The 24,731-nt window shown below is 47.4% G+C and overlaps 1 protein-coding gene across 6 annotated transcripts in view; it reads right to left on the bottom strand.

Annotated features, from left to right (window-relative positions):
- NDUFA10 (NADH:ubiquinone oxidoreductase subunit A10) overlaps positions 1–24,731 on the bottom strand; it is a 66,280-nt gene that overhangs the window by 37,692 nt on the left and 3,857 nt on the right. For 5 of the 6 annotated variants that reach the window (XM_030916411.1, XM_030916412.1, XM_030916415.1 and 2 more), the window contains exons 3-8: positions 24,423–24,638; positions 22,054–22,140; positions 18,255–18,376; positions 15,361–15,440; positions 8,116–8,170; positions 5,705–5,790 (exon numbers count right to left, since the gene is read on the bottom strand). In XM_030916411.1, coding sequence (XP_030772271.1) covers positions 5,705–5,790; positions 8,116–8,170; positions 15,361–15,440; positions 18,255–18,376; positions 22,054–22,140; positions 24,423–24,638 — 646 coding nt within the window. The remainder of the gene's footprint in view (positions 1–5,704; positions 5,791–8,115; positions 8,171–15,360; positions 15,441–18,254; positions 18,377–22,053; positions 22,141–24,422; positions 24,639–24,731) is intronic. The other variant, XM_030916413.1, reaches the window with a different exon arrangement.

Below are 24,731 nucleotides of genomic sequence, written 5' to 3'. Positions count from 1 at the left end.
CACAGCACACAGGATCAGGATGCTGCACCAGGTTAAGGCCCACACGGAGCTGAGCTGCCTGCAGAGGGAAGGAGGCTGTGGGAACCAAGGAAGCCACCAAAGTGAACTCGGGTCTCCGAATTTGCTACAGAAGCGGGGACTGTGGCAGGTTGTTTCTCTCCCCCTCTACTTTATATGAAAAACACCCGTGGTGACCAACTCAAGACTATGAATGGTCATCACTGCACAACGACATGGTGGCTGCCCCTGTCCCACATAGGGACGCATATTTTCATTCTGGCCAGAGGACAACAGTGAAGGCTGACCACCTTCTGCATTCCCTGGGTGGACAGTCTGGGGCTGTTGTCCATCTGACCCTTTAGATCTCCTCTCCACCCTTCCTCCAAGGTGCTCTGTGTCCAGAGGCTGGTTCCTTGCATCAGACGGGCTCTACTGCCCTCTGACTTCAATGAAGTGCAGTTGGGTGGATGATTGTTCTGCTGGTTCCCTGCATGTGGGCTCCCCATCCCCCTCGGGCTCCATCTGATGCTGGACAGGCTCTTCCACAGCAGCCCCAGCGGCTCTGGACTCCAAAGCCCAGTGCCCTTGCCCTCACCCGCCAGTTTCCCACTGCGGATGGCCTGGGTGTCTCACCATCCTGGCTTCCCTCAACCCTGCCCTGCTCTCCATCAATGGTTCCCTTACTAAACCCTCTTCTGTTCTCTGGTCAAATGTGCCTTCTGTTTCCTACGAGGAACCTGACAGCTGCAGCTAAAGGTGAATATTGGGAAAATGGAAATGTTATGGCAAATTCACAAAGTCATACTGATGGATAGTGAACAACAGAGCCTTCCTGTGGCTTTCCTGTGAAACCCACGTTGTTTGTACAGTGTGGCAGGTTCCTGCCGGTTTCCAGTCATGCACAGCATGGCGTTTCAGTACACAACAGGTCACATATACAACGTGGTCCTACAAGACTCTAACGGAGCTGAACACTTCCTATCACAGCAGCTGTCACAGTGCCATGGCTCAACGCGTGACTCCCATATTTGCAGTGATGTGGTATAAACAAACCTACTGCACCGCCAGTCGTGGAAGAGTTCAGCACACACAATTATGTAGAGTAAAGAATACCTGATATTCTCATCAGTGGCCATGTTACTGGTTTAGGTTATTTACTATACTAGACATTTTATCGTGATTTTTAAAGTACTCATCTTACTTATTTAAAAAAGTAACTGTAAAACAGCCTCAGGCAGGTCCTTCAGGAGGCATCCAGAAGAAGGCATCATTGTCACAGGAGGTGACAGCTCCATGTGTGTTACTGCCCGTGAAGGCCTTCCAGTGAGACAGGTGTGGATGCTCCCAACCCCGTGTAGGCCTAGGCCACTGTGTTTGTATCTTAATAAACAACAACAAAAGTTTAAAAAGTAAAAAGTAATTTTAAAAATCAGAAAATACTTCTAGAATAAGGATAGAAAGAAAGAAAAAAAAATTTAAGTTTATAAAGAAAGTTATAGTAAGTGAAGGTTAATCTCTTACTGAAGAAAAAACCTTTTTATTATGTTTTTTGAAGAAAAAACCTTTTTATGTTTTTAATTTAAAGTAGCCTAATTGTACATTGTTTACAAAGTCTACCGTAGTGTACGGTCACGTCCTAGACCTTCACATTCACCCAGCACTCATTCACTGACTTACCCAGAGCAACTGCCAGTCCCGCCAGCTCCACTCACGGTGCCTGCCCTACGCAGGTGGACCATTTTTATGTCTTACACTATTTTATTTTTTATGTTTAGATACACAAACACCAATGTGTCACAACTGGCGACAGTGTTCAGTACTGTACCACGCTGCACAGGTTTGTAGTCTAGGAGTAACAGGCTCCGCCATACCGCCTAGGTGGGCAGGCTACAGCATCTAGGCTTGTGTAAATACACACTACGATGTTTTCACAACGATGAAATCGCCTAATGACGCCTTTCTTAGGACATATCCCTGTTGTTAAGCAACACAGAACTACATATACAAGGCAGTGCTAAGCCCCGTGGTGCTGAACCCTGCAAGGCTGGGGGGCACATCACTCAGGTCAGCTCTCCCACCAAGGGGCGGGGCACACTGGGAATCTGGATTACAACAATAAAACACTAAACTGCACTGGCGCATGCACAGAAAAAAATATGAATAGCATCTTCATCATGGTTGTCCTTAGCATGTGGTTTCAACTTCACTGTAGACTTCCATAATGCGTGAATTGAGGATAATATAAATCATTTCTGAGATCAGAAAAACAAAAAAAAAAACAAGCTTAGGATTAAAGAACAAAAACATCAACGGAGAAATGTAAGCACATAATGAATCTACAATCAGACTGTAACAACATACCACAAACAGTATAACATAGTCTCTACAACTTTAGTGTTTATGATATACATTGTTCTGAGCCTTTCAAATTATTCGCACATTGAATCCCCACAACAGTCCTTTAAGGTAGCTTCTATTTTCTCTCTGCTTTACAAGAAGCAGACAGAGGCTCAGAGAGGTTAGGCCCCTTGCCCAGGGGCACAGCGACAGGTGACTGGCTGAGTTCCTCTCAAGGGATCCGTCTGACCTGGTTATGAAATGGTGAGTCTCTGGTATCGCAACAATCATTTTCTTTTCAGAAATATACTTTTATTTTCCCCTCTTGGTCTCCATCACCTACATATCTCTGTCCTTAAGTTAAAATTACTCGGAATGAACCAATGTTTGATGGCCCTTGCCACAGTTCACAGCAAAGCACACACTGACTTTGCAACAAAAACGGCTGCACAGGGAATGATCAGCTGACTTTAATGACTCGGAGAAACTTCTACATTCAGACATCTCAGAGGACCCCTCTCATTTCTGGTCAGTCGCCCCATCAATCAGCGGACTCACGGCCCTCAGGCTGAGACGTGTTGTCCACGTGGAGCAGGCACTGTAACCTCTGGCCATTGTCTCCAGGAGGCAGAATATTGATTCAGAGGCCAAAAGCAGTGCTTTGTGCTTTAATTCCATCTCCTAGTAATGGCTCAGAAAGACAAGGAAGGCTGATGCAGTGGCTCATGCCTGTAACCCCAGCACTTTCGGAGGCCGAGGCGGGCGGATCACCTGAGGTCAGGAGTTTGAAACCAGTCTGCCCAACACGGCGAAATCCCGTCTCTACTAAAAACACAAAAAATTAGCCGGGTGTGGTGGCGCATGCCTATAATCCCATCTATTCAGGAGGCTGAGGCAGAAGAATTGCTTGAATCCAGGAGGCGGAGGTTGCAGTGAGCTGAGATCGCACCACCGCACTCCAGTCTGGGCAACAAGAGCAAAACTCCAACTCAAAAAAAAAAAAAAAAAAAAGACAAAGAAAGCAGGTTTTGTTGTTTTACTTTCTAATGGAAGATTTGCTAGATTGCTTTAAAAAGACTTTCTAGAGCCAATCATTTCAGTAAGCTACTTTTAGATTAATATCATTTTATACAGTAGTGAATATATGGAATATATGAAATTTATATTTGTTTCTTCCTTCGATACATACAGCCTGGCACTCTAGTTCACTGCCATAATCTTACAAATGGAGGCACAGGCAGATAAAGTAACTTGTCCCAAGTCACACAGCCAGCTAAGGGCTGACCTGACTCTTCCTGTCTCCTCAGTCTGACATGAGGACCCCACAGTATGCCTACCTCACTCACCCTTTGGTATCCATTCCACTAACTAGAAACCTGATTTTGCAAATACTATTTTAACAGTGTGGCAGGAATTAACAAACTAAGTAGAATGACTAGTTTTTTTTTTTTTTTTTAATGTAAATCCATTTTTTGCTTATTAATGCTGTACTAAAAACATCAAACAGAAGTAAACTTCTTTTGAGAGACAAGGTCTCTGTCGCCCAAGCTGGAGCACAGTGGCGTGAACACAGCTCATCACAGCCTCAACCTCCCAGGTTCAAGTGACCCTCCCACATTAGCCTCCAAGTAGCATACCACAGGTATGCACCACCACCACACCCAGATAATTTTTAAATTGTTTGTAGAAATGGGGTCTCGCTATATTGCCCGGGCTGGTCTCGAACTCCAGGGCTCTAGCAATCCTCCCACTTGAGCTTCCCAACATGCTGGATTTACAGACGTGAACCCTGCCTGGCCAGAAGTAGACTTATCACACATTCTGTTTGCATTTTGATCAGTGAACTTGTAGTGACATGTACAATGAGCCAGCTATCCCTCTGGTCATCCTAGGAGACCACTGTATCCCTCACACCCCATCAGGCAGAAAAAGAAAGGAAGCACCAATGGCCTAAGAACACCAGCATCACAGGGCCAAGAACACAGAAATCAAAGTCACTCGTTCCAGATGCATCTCCTGAGTGCACGCTGGATATGAGGCCTGTGCCAGGCACTGGGCGTTGCAGTGATGAGCAGCAGCTGGGGCGGGTGGTAGAGGAGAGACCCAAGCAGGGTAAGATTCCCAGGCAGCCAGCACCAGCCAGGACAGAAAAGGCAGAGCTGGGGGATCACTGGTGGGAAGGCCAGTGCACAGACACACTGCAAGAGGCACCTGGGGGACATTTGCGGGGTGTGCAGGGGAAAGGTCTGGGCTAGGACCTACAGTGGTATCCATGCTATCCACAGCCGTGTGACTAGGTACGTCCTCAAGAAATCGAAGTCAACGGACAAGACCCTGCCCGGGTCACTGTGCCTGCCAGAGCCCAGTGGCAGGCAGAAGGAACCACAAAAGGAGAGCCCGGCCCCAGAGGGCAGTGGCTGGTGGAGGAGTGACAGACTGAGGGTGTCAGGGGGCATGGAACCAGGAGAAGGGAGTAGAGACGAGGGGCAGCGGCACTGCTTCCAGGGCCAGGGAGCAGCATGAAGACAGACAAGGGTCTGCTGCATCTGGAACTGCGAGGCCGTCTTCTTGGCAGGAGCAGTTTCAATAGAGTGACGCAGATGAAGACAGCTTTTTTTCCTACTTACCGAATTGGTACAGTTTTTGTTTTCATTTAATAGATACCAAAGAATCCACACAATAGCTGAATGGATATAAGTCACATCGTGTTACTCCTCTGCTTCAAACCCCCAAATGGCATCTCATCTCATCAGATAAAAACCCACCAAATGCACCATGACCTACCCGCCTTCCGCCGTGGCCTCCCCTCCCCCCACTTGTTCCAGCCACACTGGCTTGGCTGCTGGGTGCACCTTCCCACCACACTCCTGCCTCAGAGCCTCTGCACCTGCCGAGCCCCTGCCCTTTGCTCACCTCACAGCCCACAGGACCCAATCCTGGCCTCACTTAGGCCTTGTCCCGAGAGAGGCCCTTTGCCACCCCTAGCTACTCCCCACCCTGTTACTCCGGGTTACTTCTCTCCCTGGCCTTCGTGACCTGACAGCTTCATCTATTTGTTTACTCTGTCTCCCCCACTAAAACACATTTTCAAAGACATCAAGAATTTTATCTGACACTTAAATCCCTTAAATCTGGAATGGTGTTGCACATAGCGGAAGCAAAATGCCTGTTAAATTAATAATGGCACTCAATAAATTAAGTATCAGACCAGGGGGTTCAGGAGCTGTTTGGAAGAGAAAATGCATCTAAGTATTGGTTGGTCGTGCTAACACCTAACTTGAAACGTAATTACTTCAAACTTCCCTAAGTTTCCCCATTATGCAAGTAGACCCCACACGTGCAGCAGCCCCCACACAGATGCACTTACAGTAATCGCAGGTGGTGTAAAGAGCGATCGTCCTGCTGGAGCCACGGCCCTTTCTCGAACTTAAGGTATTCAATGTCCTCTACCACCTAAGACAGGAAAAATTCAGGTTAAACAGAGAACCCCATTTTAGAAATGTAAATGAAGTAGCTTGTTTTTGAGACAGGGTCTGGCTCTGTCATCCAGGTGGGAAAGTAATGGTACAATCACAGCACACTGCAGCCATGGCCTCCTGGGCTCAAGCAATCCTCCCACCTGAGCACCTCCGCCTCCCGAGTTGCTGGGACTACAGGCGCCCGGCAACACACCTAGCTAATGTTTGTATTCTTAGTAGAGATGGGGTCTCGCCATGTTGCCCAGGCTGGTCTCTAAATCCTGGGCTCAAGTGATCCTCCTGCCTCAGCCTCCCAAAGTGCTGGGATTACAGACATGAGCCACCATGCCTGGCCAAGAGGTAACATTTTAATACATTGTAAGCTATGAATATCTAGCAGGAAGAATCACACCTTAACAGAATGAAAGTGAAGCTGGCTGACCTTTAATGAGATGGTGGGGTTGAGTGCTGCATAGCTATGATCCCTAGCTAACACTCAGGGATCAGCAAGTACTACAGACATTACCCTGCAGGCTGGGAGAAAAAGGACAGGCGAGAACACTCAAGACTAGGGGAGAAAGATCAGCCTTCAAGGACAGGCTACTCATTTCTTCCCAAGTAAGTTCATTCTAAAAGGCAAAAACCTAGCCTCTCAAAATGACAAAAGAATAAGATATAAACCCATTTCCTAGAGAGACCTAATGATCCAGGTGCCTGGCCCCAAGGCTGGCTGTCTGCACAGTCTGACCTTCCAGAGGAGTAATCCTTCCATAAGCATTCTTTCCTCAAAACAGGCCAAACTTAGGAACCCTCTTTAGTTTCGAGAATTTGAGTAGATTCAAAAACGAACTCAAATAACATAGTGTAAGTGACAAAATGTACTATTCTTCTGCTAAGATACATGCCACCTAAACAGTCTCGCAAAGGTATATAAATACTCTAAAAACAGAAATAGAAGGCCGAGGAGAAAATGAAATGTAATTTCATCAATCTGAGTAGAATAAACCAAGGTCTCAAAAGAACTTTACAACTGGTAGTAGGAGAGCCTGGGCGAGAATGTAGGGCTTCCCTCTGTAAGGAGAATGCGCCTCTCTGTGCAGAAAAGCTCAGTGAACCTCCCTCTTCTCATCCTCCCAATGCTGAGGCAAATGAAGCGTGCTTGTCATCCCAGCAGCCAACTATGCAAAGCTTCTCTGTGACACGGACGCCACTCACACTTTAAGACCAGATCCTAAAATGTGTATTTTCTTCTAGAATTGTTACACCTTGTTTTGTTTTTAGTAATTTATGCTTAATATATAAAATACAAAATAAAAAACTTCTTTTTTAACAAATGTATGTTCAATTGCCTCAGTACCATTTAAGAAACAATTTTCCTCTACTTCCATTTCTGTAATTATCCTTTAAGGAACTAACTTTGCCAAACTGAAGATACACACAGGTGCATATGTGTTTCTGGACTCTTGTTTTGTTCCATTAGGCTCTTTATTAATTCTTGCATTAACACCACAATGCTCTCCTTACTATAATCATATAGTTTGTTTTTATATGTGAGAGGGCAAATGTGCTTTCGTTACTCTTCTTCAGACGTTTTAATGTTTGTCTGGCTATTATTCAAAAAGTTCCCTGAAAACTACACCAAGATTTATTAGACTTTCACAAAATACACTAATTTAGGGAAAACTGTTATCTTTACATGTAAATCTTTCCCATTACCTAATCCAACTTTTTTTTTTTTTTTTTTTTTGAGACGGAGTCTCGCTCTGTCGCCCGGGCTGGAGTGCAGTGGCCGGATCTCAGCTCACTGCAAGCTCCGCCTCCCGGGTTTACGCCATTCTCCTGCCTCAGCCTCCCGAGTAGCTGGGACTACAGGCGCCCGCCACCTCGCCCGGCTAGTTTTTTGTATTTTTTAGTAGAGACGGGGTTTCACCGTGTTAGCCAGGGTGGTCTCGATCTTCTGACCTCGTGATCCGCCCGTCTCGGCCTCCCAAAGTGCTGGGATTACAGGCTTGAGCCACCATGCCCGGCCACTAATCCAACTTTCAATTCTCCATCTCTTTAATAAAAATGGTGGAGTGGATGGCCCATGATTCCATGGCCTCTATAATCTTCAGATCATAGAAACTGAATTACTTAAAAGAATATCAAAACCTCATGGCCAGGGGAGTGTGGTGACGGATCTGACCGGCACTGCTTTTAGGTGATAAAACACTGACGTTTGTTAAGGCCCCTGGGAATCTAACTGACGATCTGATTCGCAAGAACCTTACACATGAATCAAACGTAGAAACAACTTTCAACTGTTCAGCCATGTTCTTACCCTTGTTGAATCTTCAGCTTCCCTTGCAGAATACTGTAAAATCTCACATTTTTCACTGTAAGAAAAAACATGTTGAAATTCAATGTACACTTTTCCAAGCTGAAATTACATGTGCGAATGAATACAAACCACTAAAGTCTCCTGCTCGAATTTGAAACCTCACATTCTCTGCACTGGGCGCCATGCTGGGCAGGTGAGGGCGCATTAGAGCTTGACTGGTTCAGGAGGACATGTAGAAAGAAGCTAGAATGTGCTCATGGCTGGCTTGACAGTGACAACAGCAGGTCCATTTCCTCGTTTCCCTTCTCCTGACTACACTGCCCCCAAGCCAAGGGCGTGACAGACCCCAGCCACCACTGTCCACAGGAACAAGGTACATGAGCCACGTCGGCAGCTGCACATACCATCGCCAAATGCAGTGCCCGCTGCAGGGAAGGACAACGAAGCCCAGGGCCTAACCGAGGACAGGCACAGAGGGCACAAAACTGGCAAAGTGGGACACAGGTTAATTGAGATACTAGGATTTAGAATTTACGAGACAAATGAAACCCTCAAAGTAACCTGTTTCAGCCAAACTACAACAGGGTAGCAGCAACTCAGTTACCTTCATCCTTGGTCTTTAGTCCGGCCACTGAGAATTTAGCACCAGGTCCTAGAAGGAAGGGAGCAGCAGTTCACCATGCCCGCTTCCCCCATGCCTACACTGACCATGCAGAGACCTGGCTGTCCAGCCCGGGAATGACTGAAAAGCAGCAGGTGAGCATGTCCATCCCTCACCAAATGAAGACGCCGCCCCTGCCATCATCTCCAGACCACCCAGAGGAAGCCTATGCAGTCCCAATCCTGGCCAGAGAGGCTGGCAGACAGGCCGGGACAGCAGACAGGCCGGACCAGCAGACAGGCCGGGACAGCAGACAGGCCGGACCAGCAGACAGGCCAGACCAGCAGACAGGCCGGGACAGCAGACAGGCCAGACCAGCAGACAGGCCGGGACAGCAGACAGGCCAGACCAGCAGACAGGCCGGGACAGCAGACAGGCCGGAACAGGAGGCTCAATGGAGTGCCCACAACGGCAGAATGCTGGAAGCCCCTTCCAGCATAATGTCAAGGGGCTACTGTGTCCCACACATCATCTGCCCAGTATAAACAAGGGACATCTCATTTAGGTGCCAGTTGCAGGAAAGGACAACATAGCCCAGGGCCTAACCGAGCACAGGCAGACGGCATCTTTATACCAGGGTACCCTCCATAGCCCAGGGCCTAACCCAGCACAGGCAGACGGCATCTTTATACCAGGGTACCCTCCATAGCCCAGGGCCTAACCGAGCACAGGCAGACAACATCTTTATACCAGGGTACCCTCCATAGCCCAGGGCCTAACCGAGCACAGGCAGACGGCATCTTTATACCAGGGTACCCTCCATAGCCCAGGGCCTAACCGAGCACAGGCAGACGGCATCTTTATACCAGGGTACCCTCCATAGCCCAGGGCCTAACCGAGCACAGGCAGACGGCATCTTTATACCAGGGTACCCTCCATAGCCCAGGGCCTAACCGAGCACAGGCAGACGGCATCTTTATACCAGGGTACCCTCCATAGCCCAGGGCCTAACCCAGCACAGGCAGACGGCATCTTTATACCAGGGTACCCTCCATAGCCCAGGGCCTAACCGAGCACAGGCAGACGGCATCTTTATACCAGGGTACCCTCCATAGCCCAGGGCCTAACCGAGCACAGGCAGACAACATCTTTATACCAGGGTACCCTCCATAGCCCAGGGCCTAACCGAGCACAGGCAGACGGCATCTTTATACCAGGGTACCCTCCATAGCCCAGGGCCTAACCGAGCACAGGCAGACGGCATCTTTATACCAGGGTACCCTCCATAGCCCAGGGCCTAACCGAGCACAGGCAGACGGCATCTTTATACCAGGGTACCCTCCATAGCCCAGGGCCTAACCGAGCACAGGCAGACGGCATCTTTATACCAGGGTACCCTCCATAGCCCAGGGCCTAACCGAGCACAGGCAGACGGCATCTTTATACCAGGGTACCCTCCATAGCCCAGGGCCTAACCGAGCACAGGCAGACGGCATCTTTATACCAGGGTACCCTCCATAGCCCAGGGCCTAACCGAGCACAGGCAGACAACATCTTTATACCAGGGTACCCTCCATAGCCCAGGGCCTAACCGAGCACAGGCAGACAACATCTTTATACCAGGGTACCCTCCATAGCCCAGGGCCTAACCGAGCACAGGCAGACAACATCTTTATACCAGGGTACCCTCCATAGCCCAGGGCCTAACCGAGCACAGGCAGACAACATCTTTATACCAGGGTACCCTCCATAGCCCAGGGCCTAACCGAGCACAGGCAGACAACATCTTTATACCAGGGTACCCTCCATAGCCCAGGGCCTAACCGAGCACAGGCAGACAACATCTTTATACCAGGGTACCCTCCATAGCCCAGGGCCTAACCGAGCACAGGCAGACGGCATCTTTATACCAGGGTACCCTCCATAGCCCAGGGCCTAACCGAGCACAGGCAGACGGCATCTTTATACCAGGGTACCCTCCATAGCCCAGGGCCTAACCGAGCACAGGCAGACAACATCTTTATACCAGGGTACCCTCCATAGCCCAGGGCCTAACCGAGCACAGGCAGACAACATCTTTATACCAGGGTACCCTCCATAGCCCAGGGCCTAACCGAGCACAGGCAGACGGCATCTTTATACCAGGGTACCCTCCATAGCCCAGGGCCTAACCGAGCACAGGCAGACAACATCTTTATACCAGGGTACCCTCCATAGCCCAGGGCCTAACCGAGCACAGGCAGACGGCATCTTTATACCAGGGTACCCTCCATAGCCCAGGGCCTAACCGAGCACAGGCAGGGCAGACGGCATCTTTATACCAGGGTACCCTCCATAGCCCAGGGCCTAACCGAGCACAGGCAGACGGCATCTTTATACCAGGGTACCCTCCATAGCCCAGGGCCTAACCGAGCACAGGCAGACAACATCTTTATACCAGGGTACCCTCCATAGCCCAGGGCCTAACCGAGCACAGGCAGACGGCATCTTTATACCAGGGTACCCTCCATAGCCCAGGGCCTAACCGAGCACAGGCAGACGGCATCTTTATACCAGGGTACCCTCCATAGCCCAGGGCCTAACCGAGCACAGGCAGACGGCATCTTTATACCAGGGTACCCTCCATAGCCCAGGGCCTAACCGAGCACAGGCAGACGGCATCTTTATACCAGGGTACCCTCCATAGCCCAGGGCCTAACCGAGCACAGGCAGACGGCATCTTTATACCAGGGTACCCTCCATAGCCCAGGGCCTAACCGAGCACAGGCAGACGGCATCTTTATACCAGGGTACCCTCCATAGCCCAGGGCCTAACCGAGCACAGGCAGACGACATCTTTATACCAGGGTACCCTCCATAGCCCAGGGCCTAACCGAGCACAGGCAGACAACATCTTTATACCAGGGTACCCTCCATAGCCCAGGGCCTAACCGAGCACAGGCAGAGGGCATCCTTATACCAGAGTACCCTCCAGACATTTAGGATGTAAACATACAGGGTAAATAAATACTCCCAAGAATGTAAAAGCTATTTATTCTCATACCGAAATCAGCATCTGACCCCTACAATGGTACCAAACTTCACCTACCCTGCTGACCATCTTCAACACACCACTGGTTAGTCACATTCCATGGTATAGGTAAAGTGCTTGTATTTTATTAAGTCTCATCGTTACTGACTCATATCACTTCCAAAGTGTAGGAAAAAGAAAAAAGTCTTCAAGCTCTACAATCACTGAGTAACACATCTGTTCCACACAAGTCTGTAACACACAATTCACTGGATAACAGATTCTTACTGCAACAAGATCACTGCATCCCTCACAGCCCTCTTAAGATCAACATAAATGGTCAGAAACTGTAAGCAGAGTGAACAATAAATCCATAGTGAGGAAAGTAACTTACTGCATTTGCCATTAGGGCTGGCAAGGAAAAGGTCACGCTAATCACAGGACTTGCTGTACTGCTTCCTGAACGGTCTACAGTACTCATTGTTATCACGAAGAGAAAGGCACAAAGTGCCAAAGGAGAGTAATTCCCTCTGCAAGTCACCTAAGAGCATATTCAACTGAAGCGTATAGGAGACAGAGGTCTTAAGCATCCCTGATGAACAGGGCTGGCACAGAAACATTACTTGTTCTCACATAGCAATATGAAAGGTCACAAACTATTTGACATGGTTGCACAAGAGTGGACAGCAGAGATCAGGATGATGTGACAGGTACATTACACACACATAACTGAACAGACATTAGCTGAAGCCCTACCGGGAGCCAGGTGCTGCGTGGGGTACGGAAGGTAGGGAAGACAGGGCTCCTGCCCTCAATGAGCTCCAGACCCCAAACTACCTGCTGAGAGCAACCTGGAGAGCCCATTTTCTATCTTCCGTGTGCCTCGATTCAGCATGCTAACAATCTCGGCAACAGACAAATAAAACCGCCTCTGTCCAGTCACACCTGCTTCTCATTCCCACTGCCTCATGAAAGGAGACCTAAAATAAGGTATCAAGTGTAGAGTCAGAGATCTGGAGGAAACCCCACAAAGGACTGGGCTGGCAGTTCACGTGCCACCTCAATGGTGGTTATTCCTACAGGTTGCTCAGGGCTGAGGAGAGCCACAGGCTGTATTCCTGAACCCGCAAGTTACTTCAATACTTCCAGAGCCTCCCCAGCTCCTCACCCACCTTAGAACAATCTGAAACAACGGACAGTTACAAAACTCGCCACATGTCAGGCTGGCCACTCAGTGCTTCTCTTCTTGTCTCTGAAATCTCAGAGGAGATGATTCTTTTTCAGAAAGGCCTTCCCTACCCTGTCTCGAGTACCTCTGTCTCTCAGCTAACACTGACACTGGGAGCTAGCATTGTTGGAGCTGAGTAAATTAACAGATGTTGAACAAGGGGATGGCCAAATGTTTGTGCAACTAAGAGATGCTCATACTCATTAACACATTCGTAACTAAAGTAATGAGGATAAAGACATGTACGCCTAAGATCTGGGTCATAAATATTGACAAAGCCAGAAAACACACATTCCTATGAGAGTTAGCTCATTGTGCCTCTTAAAATCCCACAATACAAATATTTTGGAAAAGGCTGCAATGCTCTTTAGGCATTCATAAGCAACACATACAAAAACAGTGAAGCATCACCATATATCAGCATGTGACAGAGAGAACAGCTAACACAGGAGGAACTGCTCACAGGAAGACAGGAGACACAGAACTTGAACGGAGCCATCATCTTGTCAGGTCGATCTGCTTTATTTCAAACACTAGTATTAAAACTAAACAAAACAGTTCTCTTATTTAGTTTTGATTTTACTGTTCATTAATTACCTATGATCTAACAATATTGCCTTCTAAGGTCTAATCTAAGATCTAACAATAAAAATACTCAGTATTTAACTAAACAATGGTTCAAATATACAAGCCCAGGAAACCTAATATTGTTTGTCGGGAAATAACTCCTGAATTCTAAAACACTAATGGCCAATACATTTTAAAATACAACTCGTTATAAGTTTCTTGAAATTTTACATAAAATAGTTTCAGCCAAATTTCATAGTGAATTTCTAAGAGAAAACTTCTAAGATCCAAGTCCATCATAAAGCTGCAGTTTGATCTTGGTCTACAATTCAACACTTAAAATAATGCATACTGCACAGAGTACATCTGGTACTCATTCTTCAACGTGTGACAAACGAGCCCTACATCAATTGGCTCCCATCAATCCATAGGCTTGAGCTGTCAGGTAAGATCTATTTTAACAATGAACAGAGACTGTATCTGTTCCTAAAACAAGAGCTAAAAGCACAGCAAGCCCAAGTGGTAAGAAATAAATGCCTGAGGCTTAACGAGTCTACGAGGGTGGCAAAGCAAAAGAAACTCTCCCCCTGTGCGCAGGCTGAAACCAGCCATTATTTTGCTGATGCTGTAGCTAGAAATTCCATTTGAGAATTTATGAGAAAGCTCATTCCCAGTGATGTTTTTGAAGCCAGAAAATCTCCAAGAGTAATTTTTGAGCCTGAAACTCTAGGGTCAACTATCTCTGTTTATGCTGTTTATTCACGTTGGCTCTAGATACTTCCCTTGGTATTGTGGCCTTGGAAATAGGGCAGTACAACAGGTTAAAAGGAAGCCAGAGGCCACCCTGTCTTCTTACCACCTAAGAAAGAAACGCTCACCACAAACAAGCAGAGATGACATAAACGTTAATACTTATGGTACAGAAAAAACTCGCTAAATAAAACAGTTCTCTTACTCACTTTTTATTGTTTATTAATTACCTACGGTCTAACAATATTACCTTCTGAGGTTGTTCATTGTAAATACTCAGTATTTAACTAAAACAAATTTAAAAATAAAACTTTTTTCTAAAATTACTATATCTTTATTTCCAACTTCACAGTTACTTTGAAGTTTTAAACAACAAGAACATGAGATTTTTAGGCACCAAAAGAGGCTTAGGTTTTTAAAACGTATGAGAAATAGTATAAAAATCTTCAATTCAAGCATTATTCAAACAATCTGAGTTTAACTGGACTTGAGTGAGTGTGGCAGACACTCCTTACACACGAATATACCCCAGAAGCACAGAATGACAAGCCACAGGACGAGCGAAACCACATTTTCCGTGTGCTTTCAACAAAGAAAGAAAGGGGGAAAAGGAAGAAAGACAGTCTGGTGGTGTTTCCTTCATCTAATCCAAACATCTCTCAAGGACATCAATGAAGAACGTCTAGAGAAAATGTTATCTTTCACGAATTTTCTCCATGAATACACTCCCAATCAATCCTTCTAGGTAAACACGAATGTTTAGTTGACACCTGAAGTAAAAATACGTTTAAGTTCTCTATGGTAAAACCTGTCATGGAATAGAGCTTGGTTTACTTCTAGCATCAAAAAACTTCGGACATATAGCAGAGCAAAAGTATTGATAAGAAAACCAAAACAAACCAACCAATAAACCCCACAAAAATCAAACTGAAATGTCTCCTGTTTTTCTTATTTATAAACATCAGATTAAACATCTCAGACAATATCCACTGCAGTAAATAAGACAGAATACTGCCCAGGCTGCTGGAGCCTGAGAAACGACTGGCAAAGAAGTTTTAGTCCCGTAAATCAGTCGTGCGTTTGGCTCACCTCATCTCAGGGAGGAAGGTTTTCTTATAGGCATTCTCAATGTCCTGCAGATAGGCAGAAGTGATCTTCATTTCATGTGGCTAAACAAAAGCAGAAAAATCAAAAGGGAACATTTAGAGTTCATTTTCTTTGACCTGTGCATATATAAAATGCAAATCACTGAGCACTATTTTCTCACCACTCACGTCGGGCACTGTGGGGACTGTCGGGTGACAGCAAAGGGCCCCAACATCAGCTAGAATCATTCTCCATCTACGAGAGTGAACACCTGAGCCTGCCCATGTGCTCCCACAGCGTGACTTTCTCCACACATTCTAAGATGTGTACTTAGAGCAAGAAAGAAGCCTGTTATCAAGCAGCACCGCCTGTCTTTCCCGTCTGCCTCATGCCTGAGCGTAGGAAAGAAAGAGCACCAAAAATTGGGGGCAGCGGCCTATCTGGCCGCCGCCTGTCCTCGACACACCCTCTTCTTGTCCCCTGACTCTCCCTGCATCTCTCCAACTTGCTCTCCACCTTCATCGCTCACCCATCTCCCCGCAACCACTCCTCCCACTTTCTACAGCTCTCACCTCCCTCATCATCTGAAATGCGCTATGCCAATTTCAGAAACTTGAAAATCCAATTACGAGTAGCAAGTTTTAAAATGTAAAACTCCTTACAGTTTCACACTATCTTCTCAGCCTGTTTCATTTCCTTCATGTCATTTTCCTCTATTTGACATATTTATTATGTATCTCCTTGTTTGCTGTAGGTCTCCCCATCAGCACACAAGCTCACGGAGAGGACCTCACCCACCCTGCTCACTGATATGTCCCCAGCACCACCAGGGTCTGGTACAGAGTGGATGCTCAATCAACATTTACAGGAGAGAGGAAGGAAGAAAGAAATGAACGAGCCTGCTGTTTCAACTTACAAAATGATGAAAACATTCTAAAACTGGATTACGGCAAGAGTAGCAACAACTTGGTAAATTTACCAAAAATCATTCCATCGTACCCTTAAAATGGGTGAATTTTATGAAGCATGAATTATACCTCACTAAAGCTGTTCAAAGTAAGAAAAACACTATCATTCAAAGAATATTTACTGAACACGTAATTAATTCCACTAATGAGACGGGGTACAGGGAAAGGATGATAAAGGCAATGTTGCACTTCACTGCTCTGTCAAAAGGGGGAAAGACTGTAATTGGGAGTTCTATTTTCCAATAAGAACTTGGTGTCTGAGCAGAGACCATCTTTGTTCACCTTTGCAGCCTCCAAGGCGCCTGGCACAGGTGCCTTGCATATAGGAGGTGCTCTGTATTAGAGGAATGAGTGAAATTAACAAAAGTATAAAAGAGGTGATATGATTCTAAATCTCTATCATTAGCTATGTTCCAAGTAGAATAAGATTAAATGTTTGCTGATTATAAAAGAAACTCTAGTGTAATACAAGCCCATAACATGCAACACAACACAACCATCTCAGAAATCTGACCTGAAGTTAATTGATAAAACATGTAGTTATTGATCACATTGACTGTTTTCTTACAATCTAGAAATGGTTTTCAGATATTCCCATCAGTTATTCCCAAAAGCTGCAATACTGAGACACAGACTGCATTGAAATAAAAATCAAAATAAGAACACAGACTTACTGATAATGTGACATCTTTTATAAAATGGGGTAATTTTAGCTGGTGACAGTATTAAAGACTTTACTTGGAAAAATTAAAAAGTTGACAGCTCTACTTTAGACCTCAAAATAATTTTTGAAATACTGTTTTCCTAGATAACAAAAGAATTAGCTAGAGAATGTTAAATATATGACTTTGTTTTTCTCAATAAATGTCAGCATAATAAGCAAAGGTGTCCAGTTATTCCATTGAGAAACAAACATTTTGAACTTGCAGTTTCCTCCTTTTGCCACTTGATGGAAGGTTCCTAGAAGTCTAACTATACAACATACTTAAAAGCATATGCTTAAACAATAACAGGTCCAGAGTGGCAATAGAAAGGCATACACAGATGTCTTGTTGTTTCTACTGTTGCAACAGAGAGAAGGAAAGTTAGTCTCATGGATCTTTCAGGAGCAGCAAAAAATAACCAGAGCTTTACTGTTGCCCTTACACCATCCAGAAAGGTATTTCCTGAGCACCTACAAGAATTCCGGCAGTGAGGATGGGCACCAGAGCCAGGAACAGGCAGGAAGTCCTGCATTTTCATCACAGTATCAAAAAGGAGACCACATTCTCCTCCAGGAAAAAATAACACAGTATTAAACAAGAACTCGCCATAGGGCACAGACAGTCCTTGTTTCATCTCTGGATCCTCCATCAAGCCACCAACAGAGCAACCCACAGCCTCAGGGTCACTTCGAAAGGCATTCTTTCCAGGCCACCTAATTAAGATCCAACGAAAACTACAGAGAGTAAATGGATGTGTGTGGAGATCACTGCTCTACTGTTGTGGAATCAGTAAGAAAACCGGGGAGAGGCACGATTTGCGTTAAATAGATGGAAGTGATGAGGGATATTAGAAATTGCTTTCAATGTGAAAGAAAACGATAGCACACAAAAACCTCATCACAGAACAGAAATGTATGTGACAGAGGGATGGAGGATGCTCTGCCAGGAGGCCCCCCCCCAGTCTCCAAAGTTTAAACAGCTGAGAGGACTCGGGGGCCACAGTGGGACCGCAGAACACTGGTGGGCAGCAGGTCCTCAGACACCAGGCCAAGCCCTGGGGTCTCCCCTCCACCCCTGCAGATGCCCTCTCTCAGGTGGGACCAAGGTGTGTGTCACCCCGCCTAGTGAGGACTGGCGGGGATTAGTGTGCTATGAACACAGGGCTTTTAGTGCTGATCTACATGAAAAATGGAGACGCCTGGCCTTTGGTTTCAAACTGCATTACATCTCCTTTCTTCTGAATCCTCCTCTGGACCTCTGGAACAGGCACATCGATGTAGATCACCAGGTGCGGGGGCAGGTAATCGCAGGCGGTGACGTTCTTCACCTCGTTGTAGTGGTCCACACCTGGCACACAAGAGAAATGGCATCGTCACCTACCAGTCCCCACACAGGTTTCTAAAACACGCTCCCTGCTGAATAAAAGGGCAAACATACGTGCAATTCTCAGAGCCAAGCAGCAATCTACAGACCCTAGCTCAGTCACAGTTCTAAGCACTGACCACACACATGGCATGTGACTGTGCTCCCAGTGCCACGGGGCATGTGCAGACAGCAGCTGTGGTGCCCACAACCCTGCAAACAGGGCTTCTCGGCTCTACTGTATTTACAAACCAAAGATCTGAGGACCAGAGAAATTAAGGTACTTACACAAGTAAAATATCAGCATTTAAACTGTGACCTTAATCATCCTAAAAGACAGATCTTTAGCATATCTTAGCCACATTTAAGGGGTCACTTTTGCTTCTGAGGCAAAGCGTAGTTCACGCAAGATGGAGGTCACAGTTCAGTGATCTTTGAACTGAAATACATTCCATATACCTGCAGTGTACACCTGCAGGTATACAGTATACCTGCTACTATGTTTCTTCATAGTAACAATAGATACAAGAGTCTGGTCTTCTCTAGAAAACAAAAAACAGCTTTAAACACTTTATTTTTCAAATAACTCAGCTGAAAATCAAGCTACATTTATCCCGGTCCAGTAAGCATAATCAGTTGCAGAGAAGTATCTACTGAGTCTGATTTAGTGACAAAATGAAATTGAAAGCAGCTAAGGCTGAGGAATAATTTTCCTAAAGTGATCACTACACAGAATGCATAATCCAGATGGCACCCGCAGGGCCCATGCCACCCAAGGGAACCCTGCCGCTCCTCAGAACATTCTACACCGCACGTGCTCGTGCACACCCGACCTCCCGGCAGCCAGCAGCGAGTGCACGCCAGAGCATGTGGAGAGGCCATGGTGAGCAGCCATCCCCTCTGTAGCTTTTCACATGTGGAACCTTCCAGAAGTGACAGAGAGCCACGCTAGGGTCCACAGAAAGACAGTTATTTTGAGGAAATGGGGTGAGCACAGTGGCTCACGGCTGTCATCCTGGCACTTTGGGAGGCCGAGGTGGGCACAGATCGCTGGAGCCCAGGAGTTCAGGACCAGCCTGAGCAGCATGGTGAAATCCCATCTCTACCAAAACTACAAACATCAGCCAGTCTCCTAACCTAGTCTCAAAATAAATAAATAAAAATTTAAAAAGGTAAATTAAAATTAAATTTTAAAAAAAGTTCCAGTGAGTATTCCTAGTGACCTACTCTAGAGGCGATCACAGGATGGGCCTTGGCTCATGGTCAGGGACGGCATGAGCTAAAGAAAAAGACCACCCAGGAGGAGGGGTGACAAAGCGAAGGACGGAGGCTGCCAGTGGAGCACCGTTCACCTGAGCATCGAGACACAAACCCGCAGCCAGGTAGCGCACACGGGGCCTCGGGCTGCTTCCTGACTGCTGGGCCGGTAGCAGGCTGGGCGCTCCTGCTGCTGAGGTGAAACCTCTCTTCATCGAGTCTCTGCTCTCACCTTCCTTCCCGCCCTCACCCTTACTCCTGTTGATACACTCGCTTCTCAGGTGGTTCCCACCTTGCTCTATGCCACCTGTCCTTTAGCCAACATGATCTGCTTTCCCCCAGCCCAGCACTGAAACGACTCTGGCTAACGTCACCAGCCCCCACAAGGTGAAACGTGACAGTCACTTCTCAGTTCTCATCACAGTTACAACACAGGTGACACCGACAACCAACCCTCTCCACATCCCCTCTGCTTCCTCCTGTGCACCTCTGATCATTCAGCTTCAATCCGTCAGGGGGGTCTCATCTCCCTAGAAACGGTCCCCCAAGGATCTGGTCTCAGCCCTCACCCATCACTACTTGGGCTTTCCCAAGATAAGCATGCCCACGGTCAGTGCTGGACCCCCAACGCCTGCAGACTACCTCCAGCCCAGGGCAGTCCTCAGACTTCAGCAGACACTCAGCAGATGCCAACAGGTGTCTCCTGCCACCTTGCCATGGGAACCTCACACTCAGGAATCCGACCTACCCAAACATGAAGCCACCTCGGTCCACTGCCCCTGTGCGTCCTTCCCCCTTAGCGGCCCACCAGCCAGGGCAGGTCCACGCCACTCCCCACTGTGCACGCAGGAAGCCACCCACCCAGGCCTGCCCAGTGTCCCTCCTGAGCAGCAACTCCCATTGCCCAGCGCAGCCTCCCTGCTGGGCACGCCTGTCCCACCCCAATTTCCTCCCAGACAGGCTCCTTCCACTTCCGTCTCTCCTCACCAATTGCATCCTTCAGACGAAAGCCTGCAACCATTTTAAACTCACATCTAACCACCTCTGCTATGCTAAAGACCCTCCAGTGGTCCCTCACTAGTTTCAGGACAGAAGCCGGCAACCTCGCCAAGGCGCAGCTCCTTCCTCGTGCAGCCTCAGCCAGCATCATTCTCCCCCAGCACCCAGCCCTCACTACAGGACACCACCACCAGCCTGCGGCACACGCGGGCTTCTCCACCATCCCCACACCTCCCTCACTCCTGCTGCATTACAGATGACAGGCCATTCGTCAAAACAGCTGTCCCTGACACTATCCCATCTCCCAGCTGGTTACACATTTCTCCTATGTGCCCCCAGAGCAGCCAGGAGTAATGCTCAGGAGCTGCTAAGTACACTTGATTGCAATTAACCATCTCCGCTGGTTCAACAGCCCCCAACCTCAGGCCTGTGGGAGCCTTGTCTTACGTTTCTTTGTATTCACATCCCCAGCACCTAAGAGAGCCTGGCACTCCACAGGCACTGCAGAAACACCTGCTGGTGACCCGACCCGCTGCTCAGCAGACCCAGGGAGGATCAGCCCCTATCAGAAGCAAGGGCTTGCAGTGCTGTTGCGGGCGGCAGGCTCCCAGGTGGAGTACCCGCAACACCAGGACACACGGGCAGCCAGGAGCAGGCGTCTCCTCCGCAGAATCGTCACCTGGCTTGCTCTGGCCTCCTCTTTCACTCACTAAACCAATGGTACTTCCTCTGAGCTCCCAGATTCCAGCTTTCCACTGGCTCCAGCCACCTCAGTCTACAGATGAAAACGCCATCAGTCAGACTGTCCACCGGGCCTGTTCAACACACCACCCAACAGAGTCCTAGTCACAGACACCCCAACCCCACCCTGACTCCTCAAGGTCAGCCTGCTTCAAACCACGTGGTCTTTGTTCCTTTCCATTTGCCACTTGTCAGACCTTCCCCAATACAGCAACACAAAGCTACCGTCCTGAAAAATGGAAATGTGTCAGAGGGAAGGACTGTGATGATGCCGGCAACTGGCAGGGCCAATATCCCAATTCATCAAAATCATACACTAGAAACTGGAGCGTTTATTACAATTAGAGCTACAGCCTAGGTATTGCTAGGGCAGGCTGAGAGCAGGGCAGGTTCTAACAGGAGGCTGTGCGGGCTGCAGTTTAAGCTGTGTGTGTTTGAGGGCCAGGGCTCCAATCTGCTTTCACAGGGAGACATGATAGCACAAAAGACACCTATTTTAGGAGGGAGAAAGGGTGGAAGACACCTTAGGAAGTCCCTTTTTCCAGTGGGTAATGGCATTAATTCATCAACAGACGTTCATAAACACAGTAAGTGCAAGGTGAGTCTATTACAGCCTTGCAAAGACACACCACACACCCAGAAGCCTGTCTGCAACCCTGACTCACACTGCTTTCGGACGAATCCCTGGTTGTACATCGCGTCCAGGAACACAAAGTCACTGAAGATGGAGCGCTCCAATACAACACCTTGTCCTGTTTAAAAACAGGCAAACAGAAACTGAAAATCAGACACAGAGCATAGCACTGTCAGCTGATCACTGCATTTCAGAAAAAAGAACATTCATTTACAATTCCATTTCCACACCAAAATACCGAAAAGAACATATACACATTTAAAAGCGGGAAGTCATTTTAGAACCTGAAATTGTCTTTTCAGTTTTGAGCAATGTAACACTGTTTCATTCAGTCAGCTATAACGGAAAGCATCCAGCTAATACAACAAGTACTTTGTTTTTAAATAATGTATTCCATCCCTACCGTGTCCACCCCCATCCTGCTCCTGCCCCCATCCTACCAGTCAGGTCTACCAATGCTGGGCTACTTCTCAACCTCACCTCCGTCCACTCCCAGCCTCACTGGCTGTGTTATTACTATCACAGCAGCCCCGTCAGACACTGGCGCAGCTCAGAGCACTAGTCCCCAGGCTCCCAGCCAGCCTCCCTGTGGTCAACCCTGCTGTGTCTGGCCAGAGGCTTCCCCTCATCTTCCTACCCAGCCTCTCCCTGTGGCCTCCTTCCTCAGAGCACCCACCACTCACTTGGGACAAGACATTCTTGTTTCCACATCGAGTCTTCATCCCCCTACTAAAACACAGGCTTCCCTCCCTGTGGCACCCTTAGCTCCCAGAATGGGTCTGGCACACAGCAGTCATGCACTAAATATTTAATGAATACATTAACCCAGCGCCAATGTGCCCCAACAACACTGAGATGGGAGCAAGCTGTACCTTTTTTTTCTGAACGGGAAATAGGTTACTACAGCACACAAAAAAGCAAGGTTTCATTTAACAAGTAAAATGTTTCTTTTTCATTTTAAGAAATGAATAGTCAGAAGACAGGGTTGAAGAATGCTTCAAAAAGAACGTGGAGTACGCCTGGATGTCAGTATAAGCCCATGCTACGACATCTGCTCCTGGATTGGCTCCTGGTAAAGCACCTCAAAACAGAAACAGCAGACCACATTGTTTTCTTAGGAGTGACACTAACTAAGATCAGGGCTTACGTTCATATAAGAAAAAAAAGAATCACTAATAAAATGTTGAAAAAGCAAGACAATAACTCCGCCACTGCACCACTGTGTAGATACGTGTCATGGACACACACTGCATCCGTGGAGACCTGAAGGAGCACAGGCAGCGGCTCCTGAGCACAGCTCTGAGAAGGAGCCCTGTCAGCCGGCCTCGCTTGGTGAAAACCACAGTCTTGTTCTCACAGCTCAGACCCCACGAAGCCAACCCTAGTGGGAGCTGAGCTTGTGTGTGAGAAGCTCATGAGAGGCACTGCTAATCGATAAGCGTGGCAAGCACTGCAATATAAAACAGACACACAGGCCCCAAGAACCCACCCAGCTCCCTCTGTCTGCACACAGATGTGCCCTTTGCTGCCACCTGTGAATTCAGGACCACCGTGGCATGGTAGCTCCGACCACAACTCGGCAGTGCATCTGCGGTCCAACTCTCAGGATGCCTAGCATGCACTGCTGTTTCCCAGGATGATTACAGTCGCCCCTGGCTGGACCCTAACCTCGTTCTGCACACAAGTAGTCCATGTTCCTGCCCTTTCATCCACATTCCCTTCCTCTCCTAACTATACTTTCTGATCCCTGTCTCCATCTCCCCAGCTCCCCAGTACACAGCTCCACTTTCTGATCCCCGTCTCCATCTCCCAGGCTCCCCAGTACACAGCTCCTGCCTATTTCCTTCCTATTTGAACATCTTCAAGGGAAGCATCCTCCCCTCCTGCACTGGCCTATGGGACTCTGTGTGTTCTCCCTCCCCCCGTCATCTTATCAAGGTTAATGTCTACCTTGTGGCTTTATGGTGAATTCCAGCCTATCTCTGGGCCCTCCAGAACAACCCTATTTTGTTGGCATCCACATCTCTGTCTGTATGGCACATGCACAATCTTCATAAGTGTGACCCATTTCCTCCTGGACACTTCTGTGCTCTCTTTTCCCCTTTGTTTTGACACATTTCATATATAAACGAATAGGTAAGTACAGAAGCTTAAAGCAGTGCCTTGAGAATTCTATACAATCCATAAATCTCACTCCAGTATCCACAGTGAAATAGCATTAAATTAATTCTGAAGCAAAAATAACACAATCTCAAGAAATTCATGATCTTGTTGGAAAGACAGAGCTTACCTCATCAAACACCCTTAAAGGAAAGCTCGACTCAGTGGCAATTGAACGTGGCTGAAGTCTAGAATAGCATTCAAGTACAGAACAAGTCTAACTGCCCAGAAATACTGCACCTGTGGTCAGCAAGTGCTCCAAGGCATCCGAGTACTGCAGGAGGCGACTGCTGTACAACCAGGACTGCAGGCGGTAACTGTGGCCATCATTGCTTCTCGGATCATCATAAAATTTCTCCAAACTAAGATTGCCACTATACTCTATGGCAAGGGGCTTCCCATCTCCTGTGGTACTGTCTGCATAATGAATCCCTGCTTCGGGAAAGTGCTTGAAGCCTGAAAAGAGAAACAATCGATGCAGTCTCATGTACATCACTCACTTCCCGCAGGGAGCAGTGTGGCCTAGCCAACACACACAGCCCACCCGAA

This window comes from Rhinopithecus roxellana, chromosome 14, assembly GCF_007565055.1.
Source record: "Rhinopithecus roxellana isolate Shanxi Qingling chromosome 14, ASM756505v1, whole genome shotgun sequence".
Taxonomy (NCBI): Eukaryota; Metazoa; Chordata; class Mammalia; order Primates; family Cercopithecidae; genus Rhinopithecus; species Rhinopithecus roxellana.
The sequence above is the reverse complement of the archived record's forward strand: the minus strand, read 5'-3'. Positions and strand labels throughout refer to the sequence as shown.